The following is a 17,195-nucleotide window of genomic DNA, read 5'->3' on the forward strand; positions in this document are numbered from 1 at the left end:
AAATTCTATCTAGGGTGGCTTCTTTTCATATAATTCTGAATTTTAGCAATCATAGGAAAAGGACCCGGTATAAAAACTAAGATGTATATTTTCAAATGGCAAATCCAGTCATAAGTAGGAGTGTTCTTCCGGGTTTAGAGATAGCCAAAGATTGAGGTTAAGTTTTAATGTTGTTGCCAAAGAAATAAAATATATTCTCTCAAAATATTTTTGAAAATCCTTTGCTGGTCTACAGAATGCTTTAAAATAAACCTTCTTATCTTCTGTTCTTATCAGAGCTATTTGAATCCCAGAACATGTGGGAAATGAGAGGTAAGTAAGCCATAACTGTCATATAATTTGTTGTTGGTAATTGGGGAGGAGTGGGGAAGGTCCAAGAAGTGGTTCTTTTAAAAGACCTGTCAGATCAATTAAATTCTAACAGCATTTACCACTTTGGACTTGAACAGTTATACGTCCCTTTGTATATACTGTAGTAAACTTGAAAACACATTAATACAGTATACAAACATTGTTTTTAAAATACATTTCTTTTGTGCTACTTTAATTACACAAGTATTAACTAAAAAATGGAGTTTTAAATTTCCAACAATCATAAATATGAATTTTTAAAAAATGTTTAAATAGTTTTCTACTCTTCTGCATGAATGATCTCGTTCTTTGGTCTATAAGGATCTTGCTCATAACAGTCTATGAGATTGTTGTATTTTTCTTTTAAAGTAATGTAGAGATAATTCAGTAGAAGTGTGTGTAATAATTTACTCATAGAACCTAAGAGTTATACATTTAGGTTCAATCATATTATACTGCTAGCATTTCACATACTGGCTGTCCTCTTGATTCATTTTGGAAATTCCTAGGGAAAAAATATTTAATGGAAAAAGAACTATGGAAAATACCAAAAGTCAATATTATAACATCAAGTTTCTCTGAGCTTTCTTTTCATAATTTCTCTTGTTCTAATTACTTCCATGTTGGGGTATTGTTGGAGTCATTATAAAAATCAACTGCCATTCTCGTATTTGGTGCCATGTATGCCCTGCATCCCAACAGCAAGGAAGCAGTCACTCCTAGTGCAGGTGATGAAGGGGTGCATTGTTTGTAGAGGATTTAAAACATCAAAACTTATCAAAAGTCAGTTTGCTTTTTATTGTCAGCATCAAGGTAAACAATGACAGTGACCAAATATTCCTCCCCCTTGGGCAGATGTTTCTACTACTTTGAAAACACTACTGTCCATACAAGCTCAAAAATATTACAAATCCAATGCATTTGAGATGGTTACTGTGGAAGGATCTCATTCCCACCTTCATTTCCAATTGTCGAAAATATAAACGTAGAAGAATGTAGGCAACCTGAGGCCTGTTATAAATTTAAATGTAAAATATACATAATTAATATTTCTTAATATTCCAGCGAAGTTGAGAGAAGAATGGTGGACAAGTGGACACTGAACTTTCAGATACTGAAAGATACTCCAGTGTTTTAAATAGTCACAGATATGTGCCTAAGGAAATAACTGAAAGAGCAAAACATGTCATTCTTGCATTTGGTACATGAGAATTTATGTTGACTATAGAATCAAACTCCCAAAAAGGATCTGACTCCCTAGCAATTCACTCTAAGACTTAGTATAAGACTTCTATTAACTTCTTTCATATAAGACACTTATTCTTTTTTTTTTTTTAAAGATTTTATTTATTTATTTGAGAGAGAGAGCACATGAGAGGGGGGAGGGTCGGGAGGGTCAGAGGGAGAAGCAGACTCCCTGCCAAGCAGGGAGCCCGATGCGGGACTCGATCCAGGGACTCGATCCAGGGACTCCAGGATCATGACCTGAGCCGAAGGCAGTTGCTTAACCAACTGAGCCACCCAGGCGCCCCTAAGACACTTATTCTTAAATGAGCACTTATCACTCCATTGACCTGAAAAAAACCATTAGCAGAAGAAAACAAACATTAAAGCACAAAATCACCTTCATTGATATTCTTGCCACCCATAGTTCCCATATTTATATAATTCTCCAACCCTGTTATCTTTAACACTCTGAAGTTAGGGAAGGAACCAGTACTTCACAGAGGCAAATATGTTTCCTTCCAAATGCTCCGTTATAAGTGGGGGAAAAAACCCATAATGAACAACAACAAAAAAAACCCACAGACATATTTTATGTGCATACAAAAAGGCAAACAGTGACAAAATGATTAGACTAAGAAAAGCACATGAAACAGAGGAAAATTTATTACTAGTATATGTAAAAATAATAATTTTACTTGCCTTGAGGGAGGTGCCTTAATTTTTCTTTCCTTTGTGAGGGCACTAAACCAGAATGATAAGAGATTCACTTCCAGAATGTATTTATTATTCAGGACATTATTTATATGTGTGTGTTTCTGTATGTACATGCAATCCATCATAGCCTATGGATATATGTTTAACCCAAAGGAAGAAAAAAATTGTACCTTTCTTATTTAGCAGTCAGTTCACATTTGCATTATCAAATCTAATCACTGTTGATTTGACATAAATTTTCTTGCTTTGTGAGTAGTGCTTTGGCTTTTAGAAAATTTATTTCTATTTCCACAGGTAAAACAAGTATGTGTCAATTTCTTAGGCAAACTAAGAATCCAGGGTTACAATATATTCTCTTTCTAAATTATTACTTAATTTTATAAGGAATTTATAATTAGGACCTTCATTAATAAATATGTATTCATTAATAAATATATCATTGTTGTGCTTTGTTAAGATACTGGCCTTTGCCATATCTATATATAGTATATACACACGCATATTACATATGATATATACTAAGTATGTATCATACAAACTAGAGGCAAAAAGAAGAAACTAGCTTAAAACCAGAATCTGACCCTAAATAGTCTCTGCTAAAAACACATTTTCTGAATTAGTTTGTAAATTCCTTGTCTAAAGCAGTTTCTCATTGGGCCAATGCTTTACACTGTGGTTCAATTCCCAGCTAAGTCCATGGCAGTCTATTTAACCCACAATTTAAATAAATTTCAGTACCATGCTTAAGAGATACAGAAACTATTGACTGATTTAGAAGTTTGTTTTGGTTTGGTTTTCTTCTCCTCTAGGAACTGGTTTTTAGCAATGGGAACCAAGGAACCCTACTCCCTAGGCACTAGAAACCAGAAAAAGGAAACCAGAAGTATTTGAGCACAGAGTGGCAGTTGGGGTCTTAGGTAAGATGGGCAGGGTCAATAACAACAAAGGACAAGGACAAAAGAAAAATATTAGTAGCAGCATCACCTAAGAAAACCTGGAGTCTGCAAGAATTGAGTAGCATCTGTAAGTCAGGGCAGCTTTACTACTGCCCCACCCAAACAGTAGTTAGTTTAAGAAACAACTTTATTTTACAAGTGAAAATTTGGAAAAGTGACAAAAATAATAACACAAGTAACAAAAAGTAACAGAATACCTCTGGTCATTATAAGGGGATGTTTTCTATGATTAAAAAGTATGATGAAAAAGTAAAAACTATTTGTTGGGCAAATCAGTGTTTTAGTTCTTAATTCCAAACTGAAGTTTATATTATATAATAAGATTTAGACTGAAAAAATCTTGAAGAAAAATTTCATTTACATATTTACAGCCCCAATGCAGTCTGGCCTGCCTTTGTGCAAGACCCAAGTAAGAAGGCTTTAGAGAAAAATCTCCGATTAGGCCCATCAGATTGTTAGCTAAAGAGCCTCTGGCAAGACTTCAAGCTTTACAGGCGTACTCCATGTGACCAGATCTCTCTTCCTTGAAACGCTAGAATGCGTTACCATTATTCTGTTTCCCTGTGGCATGGAACCGCATCCTTTTCCCCTAGTCTAGTAGCCTAGGGAGAGACACATTGAATAGACAGGGTAGGGGTGAGATGAAAACTTATATTCCATAAAATTAGCAAACCAACAACATGACATTCTAAAAGCAATCCCAGAAAAAGAGCAGAGAACCGTGTTTAAAAAGTCAAGACTGATCACTCAAGCTCTGTGGACTCTGAGGACCATAAATTAACTTCAACCCATAAATCTAGTTAGTTGCCTTAAACCCACAGACTGCATTTTGGCACAGATTTTCAGCTGTACCAAAAGATATGCAGCAGGTAACTCCCCCTCTCATACAAGCAATATTTAACTGGACCTCTTCAAAATAACAAATATATTTGATAACAGTATTATAAACTTATAAGGTGTAATTAATGTATTATAACATACTTCTATATTATATAGCAATATTACTATTCCACTCTTTGTTTTCTTCTTTATAAAATGCCTGGATTTTAAGCAAATTTGTAAGTGGAAATATTTAAATGTTCTATTACTTGACAGTATTAGAATACATGTTCATTTGGTTATAATGGAAATATCTGCAAACAATTAAAACTCCCCAAATACACCGTAGAAGATATACACATCTACAGTATACAAAATGATTCCTTCCTCCTCTTCTTCATCCTGAAGGAAGAGCTAGTGAGCATAAACTTTCATTTCTAACAGGTTAGACAAAGGAATCTTACACCTCTACCAAATTAAAAGTTCTATTATTAAAGGTCTAAGTTTTTAAGTCACTCGGTTTCCTCGCTACTTCAATGGAATCAGCAGTCATAGATCCAACCCCAACTCCAAGACTGGAACGTCGTAATGACAGTTCCAAAGCAGAAATCTGACGTAACTCTTTACGACACAACTTTACAGACGTGACACCATGAAGCTTCCCCACATTTCCCGCTGGCTGGATTTGGGGTGATAGTCGACCGTGAGATTTTGTAAAATGATTTTCATCTATTTCTACTTTATCCTCGTTGTTTAACAAATGCCCACTAGTGGGTGCTAAAGAGCTACAGATCGAAGGTAATTCTGGGCCATCTTCCCAGAGCTTCTGAGGATTTGGTTGTGTTCTTAAACTGCTTGTTGAATTGTCCAAATCTCTTTCTCTTCCACTTAATTTCATACTTTCAGTTCTGGATGCCCATTTTAATTTTTCTGGAACCATGCCTGCTTCTTCAGGGGTCAGAACTCTATCCCCAGCATCATGATCTAAAAATAATACAAAAAGAAAAAAATTAGAGATTTCCTCAAAAACAGGTATTTTGATCATGATATCCTAACATAACTATATTATTATCACTCAATATAAATGATGTCTTTCAGCTTTTTTTCTTCGTTAGGTGACTTAGACAAACAGAAGTTTCACTTACAGGCATTTTGCATGTGAATAACTGAGAACTTTTAATTCAAAGAACAAAGTTGAGAAAACAGTCATCTAGTGATTTTGTTTTTCCCTGGAAATGCAGGAGTGCTTTGGGCCTCTGGTGCCCTTCCACACCTGCCCCCCACTGCCTTGCCACTGGTGAACCATGGTCCACACCTTGGCTAAGTGAAGCCAGCACCGGAGAACACTGGCTCTATGTCTGGGCGATCTTTCGGGATGTGGCGTCGTGTATGTGAAACTCTAGTCTTGGTTAGAACTCCCAGCATGACGGCAGGGTTCTGCTCCTTGAAGGTACTCTGGGGATCCACCATCAAAATGGAGATGACAGCCAACCCCCTCAGTGGGGATACCCTGCTGGAATGCTGGAATGAGTGAAGGAGGGAGTGAAGAGATCAAAGCTTGAGGTCTTTAAATCATAGAATTATCTAATATCAAAATTTACTTGAGAGGAGTCCATATAGGCCCGAGACCTAATATGATGAAAAATGCCAACTTTAACATACATTAGTTAATTAGATTAACTAGTAATTAGTTAGATTAGTACACTTCTAGTCCTATGAATACCAAGTTTAAAAAACAGAAGTTGCACACTGGCAATCCCTAGCCAAATCTGGCCTACAGACACGTTTTATTTAGCCTATGAAATAACATGTGACCCCCAATTTTTTAATTGGAAAGTTTCATATAAAAATATAGATTTCCATTTTTTCTAGAAAAAAAAAGAGAACTGACAATTTCTGCCTGGCCACAGCAGCTGGAGCAGAGCTGGCCCTGCCTGTTTAGACAATTGCTACCTTCCCTCCGCTCACTCTGGCTCCCTGGTTCCTGAAGGCATTTCAGTTTGTGACCCCTGGTTGAAAACATAACTGGTTTTCTAACTTTTAACATACTCTCACAAACAAACCAGCAGAACTAACAAATGACACAGATTCTCACATGGAACTAGCAGACATTCACAAAGTTGACCATAGACAGTGGCTCCCAAACTTTGTCGCACATTAGTCACCGGAAGCTTTTAAGAATTGATGCTCAGGTCCCAGTGTCTGGGGAAGGGAGCCAGGCATCTAATTTTTGAAAGATCATATGCGAAAGAGCGGAGATGGGCTCACTGGAGAAGCTTACTCCCTACCCGACTTGGATATTTCACAGTGGAAAGTTTCCCTCTTCCAGAATTTTCCATTAGGGAACAAACCAGAGAAAGATTAATTCACCTGAGGTCACAGAGTGAGGAAAAGAAGTTAGGATCCCTACTCAACTCTTCTGACTCAAGTATCCTCACAGAGTTTTATAGTGATTTAAATTGATACAAGGATAGAGTTTTAAATATTTAATAAGTACATCGACTGCATGTCCATATAAACTGATTTTATCCTTACATATTTTATCCTCACACCCTAATATATTTGTTAGAAAACAGATTCACTGTAACAGAGGCATGGCTAAGAGGTAACCAAGATATTTTAGTCCAAAGATTAATTTTTCTGCATTTGAAAATGCTAAAAATACTCAAGGTAAATATAAGTGTGGTATGCAGACAATGAAAAGACTACTATCAAAAACTAACGAACTGAATACCAAGACAGTTAAGTTTTAAGATCACTGATTATGAAGTGTATAATACTTTGTAGGGAACTCAGAATTTGATATATGTAAATTGCTATATTTATAAGTCAAAGAAGTCTTGTTTAATGTCATTATATTAGAACAGCATTTTCAGATAGTATATATATCGTACAAGCTATATCTCCAATATGATTCCAACTGTAATTTTTTAAAGCATGGGGACAATAATGAAAAGAATTATGCTAAATGTTAATAGTTGTGGTAGAATTATGGGTGATTTTTTTCCAGCTCTTTTCTATATTTTCAAATTTTTCTACAATGACTATTACTTTTATTACTTTTTATAGATGTTTCTAGGTGGGATTGCAAGTTAGCTGAAATAGTATCTTCAACATTAGTATCAAGACTAGATTTCCTGGGGACACCTGGCTGCCTTAGTCGGTAGAACATGCAACTCTTGATCTCAGGGTTGTGAGTTCGAGGCCCACGCTGGTGGTAGAGTTTACTTAAAAACAAACAAGGCTAGATTCCCAAGTAAGTTGGTCAGACAGGTGTCCTCATTTTACATAACTCCAAGATTACTTAACTTTTTCAGTTTTTTGCATTTGTCTCATTAAAGAGCAGGATGAAGATGCAGGACGAGGATGAAACCTCACCATCCCACACTGGCATTTTAAAAGATGTCTAGTTAACTCGTAATATAAACATGGGCCATTTAAACACTAGATATCTAATTTCGGATGTCTCAAGTTTGAAAGTGGGGTTTTTTTACAGCTAAAATGGTCTTATGCTGATTGTTCTGTTTGCTACTTAACGCCTGTTTACTTTTTAATTTTTTCTAAGTCGTGTTTCAAGTAAAAGGTTCAGCTATATAGTGCGGGCAGTATTTCAAGTATATGTTTTAATTACATTAGCACCTCTGCATTACTACATTGAAAATCAGAAAATTTAGTGTCTCTGGCAGGATCTGTCTGTGTCACATCTCTGTCCTAAGACAAATTTTATCCTAGAATATTAAACCAGGAATCATAAGATGAAGGACCTTAGACCATGTTCTAATTACTGTTGTGTTTGTAAGTTACTTGACCTAACTTTCAATTCTCTTTTCTAAAAATGGCATTAGCAGACACTGACCCACCTTGAGTTTGAGGGTTAAATAGAACTACTTGTGAAAATGTCTATAAATTATAAATATCATAAGTATAAGGTAGCATTAGAACCACTTTTCTAAGATATTACTGTTTTAAACTTCAAAGCTATGTTAATTCTGCTTACATTTTATATTCAGCATGTATCTTTTCATTATGCATACATATAGTTTTCACTAGTCTCTTTACAATTTTGTTCTACCCATCTTTAAATGGTCTTCTTTATAGGTACAGAATAGGTCTGTGCTCCTAAAAGGTTGTAAAGTCAACTTTGCATAAGCCATACTTGACTTAGTAGAAGAATACCTTCTCTAAAGGCAGGCGCCTTTAAATATAAATATATTAGGGCATCTGGGTGGCTCAGTCGGTTACGTAAGCGTGTGCTTTCAGCTCATGTCATGATCCCAGGGTCCTAGGATCGAGCCCCGCTTTGGGTTCCCTGCTCAGCAGGGAGCCTGCTTCTCCCTCTCCCTTTACCCCTCCTCCCTGCTTGTGTTCTCTCTCTCCTTTGCTCTCTCTCTCTCTCAAATAAATAAAATCTTTGAAAAAATGTAAAATATATTATTTTAGAAATATTGATTCTTCTCTAATTGGAAGACTTAAAGAGGGTATATTTTAACCATGGCACTTTCTAGTTTTAGTTATGTCATGTTTTAGGGTGAGGGTCAGGCAGACAACTATTTTTGTTTATAGAGACAAATACAAGTTCAATATCTAATTCTAAATAACCAAATCAAAACATTTGTTTTGTTTCTTACATTCCACTTGGGGGTGAGATCATATGGTATTTGTCTTTCTCTGACTTATTTCACTTAGCATTATACCCTCTAGATCCATCCATGACCTTGCAAATGGCAAGGTTCCATTCTTTTTATGGCTGAATTAATATTCCATTGTATGTATACACCACATCTTCTTTATCTATTCATCTATCAGACACTTGGGTTGATTCCATAATTTGGCTGTTGTAAATAATGCTACAATAAACATAGGGATGCTCATATCTTTTTGAATTAGTGTTTTCATATTCTTTGGGTAAATACCCTGTAGTGGAATTACTGGATCATATAGTAATCCTGTTTTTAATTTGAGGACCCTCCATACTGTTTTCCACAGTAGCTGCACCAGTTTGCATTCCCACCAACAGTGCACGAGGGTTCCTTTTTCTCCGCATCCCCGCCAACGCTTGTTGTTTCTTGTGTTGTTGGTTTTAGCCATTCTGACAGGTGGGAGGTGATGTCACATTGTGGTTTGATTTGCATTTCCCTGATGATTAGGACTAGACAACTATTTTTGTTTACAGAGACAAATACAAGTCCAATATCTTATTCTAAATAACCGAATCAATTGGGAAAGGCTAAACTATTAAGTCAGGCACAACTTCACCCAATACTAGATACATCAAATACTGTTAGCATGACAAGTAACACTAAAGGTCTTACGTCCAGATGGTATTAGTTGCTGCCGAACTGCTTCCCCTACCAATTCCTTAAGTTTCTTCTTAAGATCTCTGCTGGTTTTCTTATAGAAATAAAGATCTTTTTCCAGCTGCTGGATTTTATCTTCATATGTTTTCAACATTTCCATAAGGCCTTCGCCATCTTGCTCTATGAAACAGAGATTTGCATTTAAGATCGGTTTCAATTAAATGACTAAAAACTATGTTCTAACACAGTCTCCAGATTATGTTTAAAGGGTCAGAAGTATGTTACATGTATCTGTTACCTGAATGGATTTGCTTTCAGCTACAGTTTGGATTCTTCTGCCCTAAGTCACCTTCTCTGCTCAACCCCCTATCAACTACCGCATCTTCATGATTCATAAGCACTTTTTGAGTAACATTAACTAGATTTATCCTTAGAACAGCAGAAATAAGGTGTTTTCTATAAAAAATTCACATTTGGAACTGTATCCATCAGTTGTACCAATATCTTATTTAAAGTTCATATCAGGGGGTGCCTGGGTGGCTCAGTCCATTAAGCGTCTGCCTTCAGCTCAGGTCATGATCCCAGGGTCCTGGGATCGAGCCCCACGTCAGGCTTCCTGCTCAGTGGGGAGTCTGCTTCTCCCTCTCCCTCTGCGGCTCCCCCCCTCTTTGTGCTCATGTGCTCTCTCTCTCTGTCAAATAAATAAATAAAATCTTTTAAAAAAATAAAAAATAAAGTTCACATCAGGAACTGTGAATATATGGAAAGTCATAGGCCCAGGTTTATAGGCCCAAGAAATCTACAGCCAAAAAACCCCAAATCCAAAAACCTGCCAAAAGAGGCTACAGAGATTAAATTACAAAAGAAAACACTCATACAAAAAGAGGGGAAATAGCAATAAATTGTAGCTTATGCTACCATATACCTTAAAGCTTCTAATTAATATTTATAAATGTATAAAACTGTCCCTATTGGGTGTTTTAGAACCAGTAAAACCTAGTTTATTGACCTTCTGCAAATACATACTCTCAGACCTACTCTTTCCTATTGGTATATTTATAAAATGATCCTACTGGGTTTTTTAATTTTTTAAATTTATTTAAATTCAATTAGCCAACATATAGTACATCCTTAGTTTCTGATGTAGTGTTCAGTGATTCATTAGTTGTGTATAACATGATCCTACTGGTTTTAATGTTGTTTTGTTGTAATTGGCTGTTTTTCCTGAAAAATTTGATCTAAGTATATTGGATATTTTATTTTATTTATTTATTTTTAAAGATTTTATTTATTTATTTGACAGAGAGAGAGAGAGAACACAAGTAGGCAGAGCAGCAGGCAGAGGGAGAGGCAGAAGCAGGCTCTCCACTGAGCAGGGAGCCCCTTTTGGGCTCAATCCCAGGATCCTGGGATCATGACCTGAGCCGAAGGCAGACACTTAACTGACTGAGCCACCCAGGCACTTCTGGATATTTTAAATTAACCCATTGTCTTGTATTTAAAAATACTTTAAGGGGTGCCTGGTGGCTCAGTCGGTTAAGCATTGGGCTCTTGATTTTGGCTCAGGTCATGATCTCAGGGTTGTGGGATCAAGCCCCATGTTGGGCTCCATGCTCAGTGGGGAGTCTTCTTGAGATTCTTTCTCTCTCCCTCTCCCCCTCCCCACCATACTGTCTCTCTCTCTAAAATAAATAAATAAATCTTTAAAAAATAAATACTTTAATAACACAGTAAATTAGAATCCCCATAAAGAATATCATATATGTCAACTGAATTTTATACAACATATTCAGTTGAAATTAGAAAATTCATAATCGGGGCGCCTGGGTGGCTCAGTCGGTTGAGCGACTGCCTTCGGCTCAGGTCATGATCCCAGAGTCCTGGGATCAAGTCCCGCATCGGGCTCCCGGCTTGGCGGGGAACCTGCTTCTCCCTCTGACCCTCCCCCCTCTCATGCTGTTTCTCTCTCGCTCGTTCTCTAATAAATAAATAAATAAAATCTAAAAAAAAAAAAAAAGAAAATTCATAATTATTTTCAGCTGTAACTTTGTTATGAAAAACTTATCCCAGGTATAGAAATGATTTTTAAAATGTTCTCATTTGGCTGTAGCATGAGCTTTTGTGGTGCAACGCCAATCACTTGAAAAATACATTAAAAATTCTATGAAAATATCACTTTATAGAGACATAAGGCAGAACTAAAAATAAGGAAAGGAGAGCATGTTTGAATGAAGTGATGTATAGGATCCTGTCAAGGAAATCCTGTCATCAGGCAACTGGTTGTTAATTGACTGGTTATAGAATTAACTTAGAGGCAAATTGCCTCAACACTCAAATTTATATATTTTCTGATTTTCTGCTTACTCAGGTTGTTTCTCCAGCTATAGATTCACAAGAATCAAGACTAAGCAGCTAAGCAGCCTAGATTGAAGCATTCCCAGCACTGCCAGGCAGTGATTTTGTTGCCATAGCAACTCTTTGTGTACTGGCCAAATGCCCAGGTAACATGAGGACCAACTGCTCTGACAGCTCTTTCCACACCAGAGTTGACGGCTGAACTACTGTGCACTGATAACAGTATGTGTCCATCGGTGGTAGACTAATTTTGACCTAAGCTATAACCTTAATGCATAAAATTTACAATCAACTGAAAATTATAACAAGAAATATAACTAGAAATCTGACAGGGCCTATCACTTTACTTATGTGAAGGGAAAGTAATTTAAATATCAAAGTACTCCATCCTTGAGAGAGAGACACTTTTCACCTGTACACCAGGAAGCCAGAAATCCCGCATTTGTACATAAAAAATAGACCAACAACCAACGGGTGGGAGTTCTTACGTGTGGCACTGGGGACAGGCAGAGGGCTGGCATTTCAAGCACCAAGAGCCCTACATCACAGTCAGCTATCCCCACGTGTGGCAACCCAGACACGTAAAGCACAAAACCAAATATAAGTAGGAACTATTTATTCATGCTGGGCTTTTCTGTGATCAGATTCTGTCCTGTGTTCCTCTCCCAGCCCCTCCGACACATCACCTTTCTACAGCTGACCAGAAGGGGCAGGTACCTTGAAAATGATGTAACAGCAGCTGCATTTTTTGCTCATGTTCCTTTTGCTGAAGGGTCAGTCTCCGGTCGCACTGCAATTTCAGATGCTCCAGTGCAGACTCCAATTCACGAACCATATTATCCTGTTCCAGAACCTTCATTTTAATTTCTTCATTCTGTAACTGTAGCTTCCGTTCGGTTTCTCGCAAATTGACCACCTAGCAAAGACATTTTTTGACCTTTTAAGTGTGTCTTAAGATAGCCTAATGTAATAACCTACTTCTCTTAGGCTACAGGAACAACTTCCTTAGTCACCATGGTATAACTAAGCAAATGCTTTCTAACATACCCAACAAAATAACCTAACAGCCTTTTGAGTTTGTTGGGATTCTGAATTGGTAACAACTTCACTTTAAATATAATGTGGCTCTAACTATCACCCCTCCATCAGCTCTTAGACATGGTCGCTGCAATTTAATTTACAATCCTCTAACTCCATTTCTCTAGTCTAAGAAGAGAACGGGAACCTACAGACTCTTGTAACATCTAGCTACCTCCCAGTTTTAACTCCAAAATGGATGTTATAAATAAGTAACAGACTTTTTAAAACTATACAGAGTTCAGTCTCAGATTGTGCATTTAGTCCAATGGGTTCTTCTCGGCACTGCTATGAAGTGAATATACTTCCAGGTATGAGTCACACAACTTGCTAATGTAATGCCCTTCTCTCTAGAAAAATACTTATTTCTACAAAGGGTACCCAGGGCCAGAAAATCCACTGACCTTGGCCCGTGTGGTTTAGGTTAAGAAACCTTTCTCTAAGAACACCAGAAAAGAATTCTATCAAAGCTTCCGACAGCACCACACCATTTTTCTGCCATCCACACATGCAGTGATAGGATGCACTCTTATCAATAATAGTAGCTTACTACCACATTCATTACCCAAGAGGGCTGTGTACAACATTTCCATTAAGTTTTTCATCTATATTTCACTTGTCTAACAGAATTGGGACTTCATTTTAAAACTCCAGTGTTTGATTTTTCATTAATTGTCTGATAGTCCCTTAAACTGAAGATATCTTTCAGAGAGAAGAGTTATTCCTTACTTACCACTTCATAATATATACCTTAAGAGAAGACATTATTCACGCTTATGCTAAAATTTATTGTTATCTTTGTCACTGAGGCACCAGTTCATCTTCATTTAAATTCCTAGGTATGATGATAAAGAACTGGTACCCCGACCTTATAGCAATGAAGGAAAGGGAGCCCGAACCTGGAAGGCCCTTGATTTTTCATGAATGCTGAGCAGCAACAACCAAATCTTGAAAGTATCCAAGAAATAGTGATTGAGGAATATAACTTGAATCCTTGGGTTTTTAAAACTATTTCAAAAAGCCCTTCTTTCAAAAGGTCCTTCCAACTTTAAGAACCTCCCAAAGGGAGGCGTACATACTTGGAAAGCACACAGCTTTCAGATGACCACATTCAGTAGTGTAAGGAGAAATCATGCTTAAATCTGTAGTTACAACATCAAAGTTTTAGGCTTTTCAATTTCTGAAACGTGACATGTATAAGCATCTTGGCCCCCCTGTATAAGAAAATCCTCTGTCCCTCCGAAACAAACCTTATTGAAATATCTGAAAAGAATAGCTCTAATCTCAACAGGACTCAGGCAAATGAGTTTTTCCAAGACATTTGCTTCACTATGAGAGAGGTTTTGGAGTGAAGCTCTGAGCGAGTTCTGGCGACTCTGGATACTTTCATTCTTGTATTCAATTGCAGCTTCCAAAGCTTCAATCCCTTCTTCAAGTTGGAAAAGAACATGTTCTTCCTAGATATAATATAATAGAAATCATTCATTTCAAATGAAATAATATTACTTGGACTTTGTCATACACTAGGATCTCACTATGCTATCTAAGTCTAATGGACGTTACCATTCGTCTACTAAATTTTAAGAAAATGATGTTTACTGAGTGCTTGCAATGCTACACAGTACAACATGTGTATACACACATATATAAAACATACACTCACTGAATCCTCGCACTAAACCTCATGTACGAAACGTCCCAAGGTCATACAGCAAATGCTGATAACCAAGGAATACACTTGAACAAAGCCTCGCCTCCAGGACCAGCACTATAGCCATGTATCTCCCTCCACAGCTCCTGAAATTCACAGTATGTGTTAGAGAGATCTGGAGACTCCCTGGTGTCCCTTCAGGGATCTATTGAAACAATATACTGCCGGGAGGGAAAGAAGAAATAGATTTAGAATAAATTATTAAGAACTAGTCATCAGAAGAGGGTCTCTAGGGAAAAAAGTATGGCATAAAAAAAGTAGGGAAGATTTAAGGACATGAAACATTTCATAAAATTCCTATGAGATATCATTAAAGAGCAAACAAAGGCATTAAAAATGTCGATGATCTAACATTTTTTTCATAAGCTAGAGGAGATTTTCTTTGTAGGGAGAAAAAAAAAAAAAAAACTTGATGAATCCCTGTCAGAAAACCTAGCAGTTCGTTGAACTATCCAAACATCTTGAGAGTGTCCAAATTTCTCGTAAGAAATTATTTCAACCTGGTGAGACTTCGATAGACATTTCTCTATACCTGTATGTGTGGTGGTGGCTACCACAACTTTAGGTTCCTTGAAGGCAGACCATCTTGTCCATACTCATGTCCTTATTGCCTAGTACAGTACATATCACATAGTTTAAAGTCAGTAAGTATCTGCTGAATGGGTTAATGAGGGAAAAGGAGAAAAAAATATTTTCATATGTCTGATTAGATGACCCAAATACTTCTCTCCACTCCTTCCCCCAGCATTTCAAAGGAAAATTATGTTAATATATCTGATCTACCTAAAGAATAGTTAAAGTGACTTCCAGAATTCCTGTTTTGGAATTCAGGGAAAAGGTATGTAATAACCTATTCCAGTGGGAGGTTGAATAATACTTATTTTTAAAAGCTACTTTATATAAAAATCTCCTGAAAGAGCCATTTTGAAAAAAAAATATTTAACAGCCATTTTGTTAGTGCAATCACTAACCATCAAAAATTTGATGATTTGATCATCACTCCATCTGGAAGAAAATAATCACCTTTTTAAGAAAAACAAACTGGGGTACCTGGGTGGCTCAGTTGGTTGGGCAACTGCCTTCGGCTCAGGTCATGATCCCAGGGTCCTGGGATCGAGCCCCACATTGGGCTCCCTGCTCCGTGGGAAACCTGCTTCTCCCTCTCCCACTCCCCCTGCTTGTGTTCCCTCTCTTGCTGTCTCTCTCTTTCTGTCAAATAAATAAATAAAATCTTTAAAAAAAAAAAAAAGAAAAACAAACAAAAGGTACATCAGTGAATGGATAAGAGGGACCAGAAAATAAAAGTGGATTATCCAAAGAACATATTTGACTTCTGAATAATGCATACTATGATATTTTACCAAAAACAAATGTGGAAGGAGTTTGCCTTTATATATGTGTGAGAACAATTTGGCAGAAATTTAGTTTCTATAGTTTTGGACCGAAGTTAGGGAAGTACTGCGATAGTATAAGGCAGTATGACTCCAGAACCCTGAAGATGGCCCACTCCAGTGAGGCTGCAGCATGCAAATAATCCTGACGCCAACAGCTGCGAGAAGATGAATGGCAATGAGAAACTGGTCCAGCATGAAAAATTTGCCACATGGCAAACAACAGATTATCGAGTTGACTATGCTTTATCAGAGAGCACTGCTTTTCACACATGCACCAGGGGTCTTGTTAAAATGCAGATTTCTCGGGCGCCTGGGTGGCTCAGTCATTAAGCGTCTGCCTTCGGCTCAGTCATGATCCCAGGGTCCTGGGATCGAGTCCCACATCAGGCTCCTTGCTTGGTGGGAAGCCTGCTTCTCCCTCTCCCTCTCCCGCTGCTTGTGTTCCTGCTCTCGCTATCTCTGTCTCTGTCAAATAAATAAATAAAATCTTTAAAAAAAAAAAGAAGAAGAAGAAAGAAAAGAAAAACTGAGGTGCTAGACTATCCAATTAAAAAAAAAAGAGGCAGATTTCTCATTCAGCAGGTCTGGGTGGGGGGCCTGAGGCTCTGCATTTCTAACAGGCTCCCAGGTGATAGTTCTGTTGATCCAGAGACCTCACACTGTGAGCAACAAGGACCTAAAGCAGTTTAGGTCATACATCCCTATCAGTAAAACAAACAAGCAAACAAAGCAAAAAATTTTAAGTAAGCACTGCATATATGCATATTTCTCCATAAATTATATGCATGTTCTAACGATAAAACATGAAATCGAAAGTGTAAAAGATGAAATAAACATAGATATAATAGTCTCATATTTTCTTCCTATATCCCACTTACTGAGCAACTGCTCTGCATTATTAGAAAAATGGAGTCGGGAGTATTTTTTTTAAATTTGTTTATGGAGTTTTCCAAAAAAAAGGAAGTATTTGTCTATATTGTTGGGTAATCCTGTACTAGTATAGTGATCTAAAAATCAGTCACTTCCCATTAAGTAGTATGATTATGAAACAGATTTTAATTTATTGTAGAAAGAGAAAATAATCCTAAACTAGTTTAAAGAGATCGAAGCAGCAGACTGTTCCACCTAGATGTTACTGATGTCTTGTGTCACATCAGAATCTCATGTTGCTGATCATCTGCTATTGGCAGATCTATCTGGTAAGAGTAATCTTGGCTTTAAGACAGTGGAGAGAGCAGAGCCCACTGCAGAGTGAACTAAAAAGAACCAATCTTGTGGAAGAAGGCTGCAAGAA

The 17,195-nt window shown here is 37.1% G+C and overlaps 1 protein-coding gene across 2 annotated transcripts in view; it reads right to left on the reverse strand.

The window, feature by feature from the left end:
* Positions 1 to 3,122: 3,122 nt before the first annotated feature.
* The window catches only part of KIF27 (kinesin family member 27), an 82,573-nt gene continuing 68,500 nt past the window's right edge, over positions 3,123 to 17,195 (reverse strand). For both annotated transcript variants that reach the window (XM_035024393.1, XM_035024392.1), the window contains exons 15-18: positions 14,047 to 14,253; positions 12,437 to 12,635; positions 9,380 to 9,544; positions 3,123 to 5,051 (exon numbers count right to left, since the gene is read on the reverse strand). In XM_035024393.1, the coding sequence (XP_034880284.1) occupies positions 4,567 to 5,051; positions 9,380 to 9,544; positions 12,437 to 12,635; positions 14,047 to 14,253 (1,056 nt within the window). In that variant the 3' untranslated portion in view covers positions 3,123 to 4,566. The remainder of the gene's footprint in view (positions 5,052 to 9,379; positions 9,545 to 12,436; positions 12,636 to 14,046; positions 14,254 to 17,195) is intronic.

This window comes from Mirounga leonina, unplaced genomic scaffold (assembly GCF_011800145.1).
Source record: "Mirounga leonina isolate KUSES-001 unplaced genomic scaffold, KU_Mleo_1.0 Mir_179, whole genome shotgun sequence".
Classification (NCBI taxonomy): domain Eukaryota; kingdom Metazoa; phylum Chordata; class Mammalia; order Carnivora; family Phocidae; genus Mirounga; species Mirounga leonina.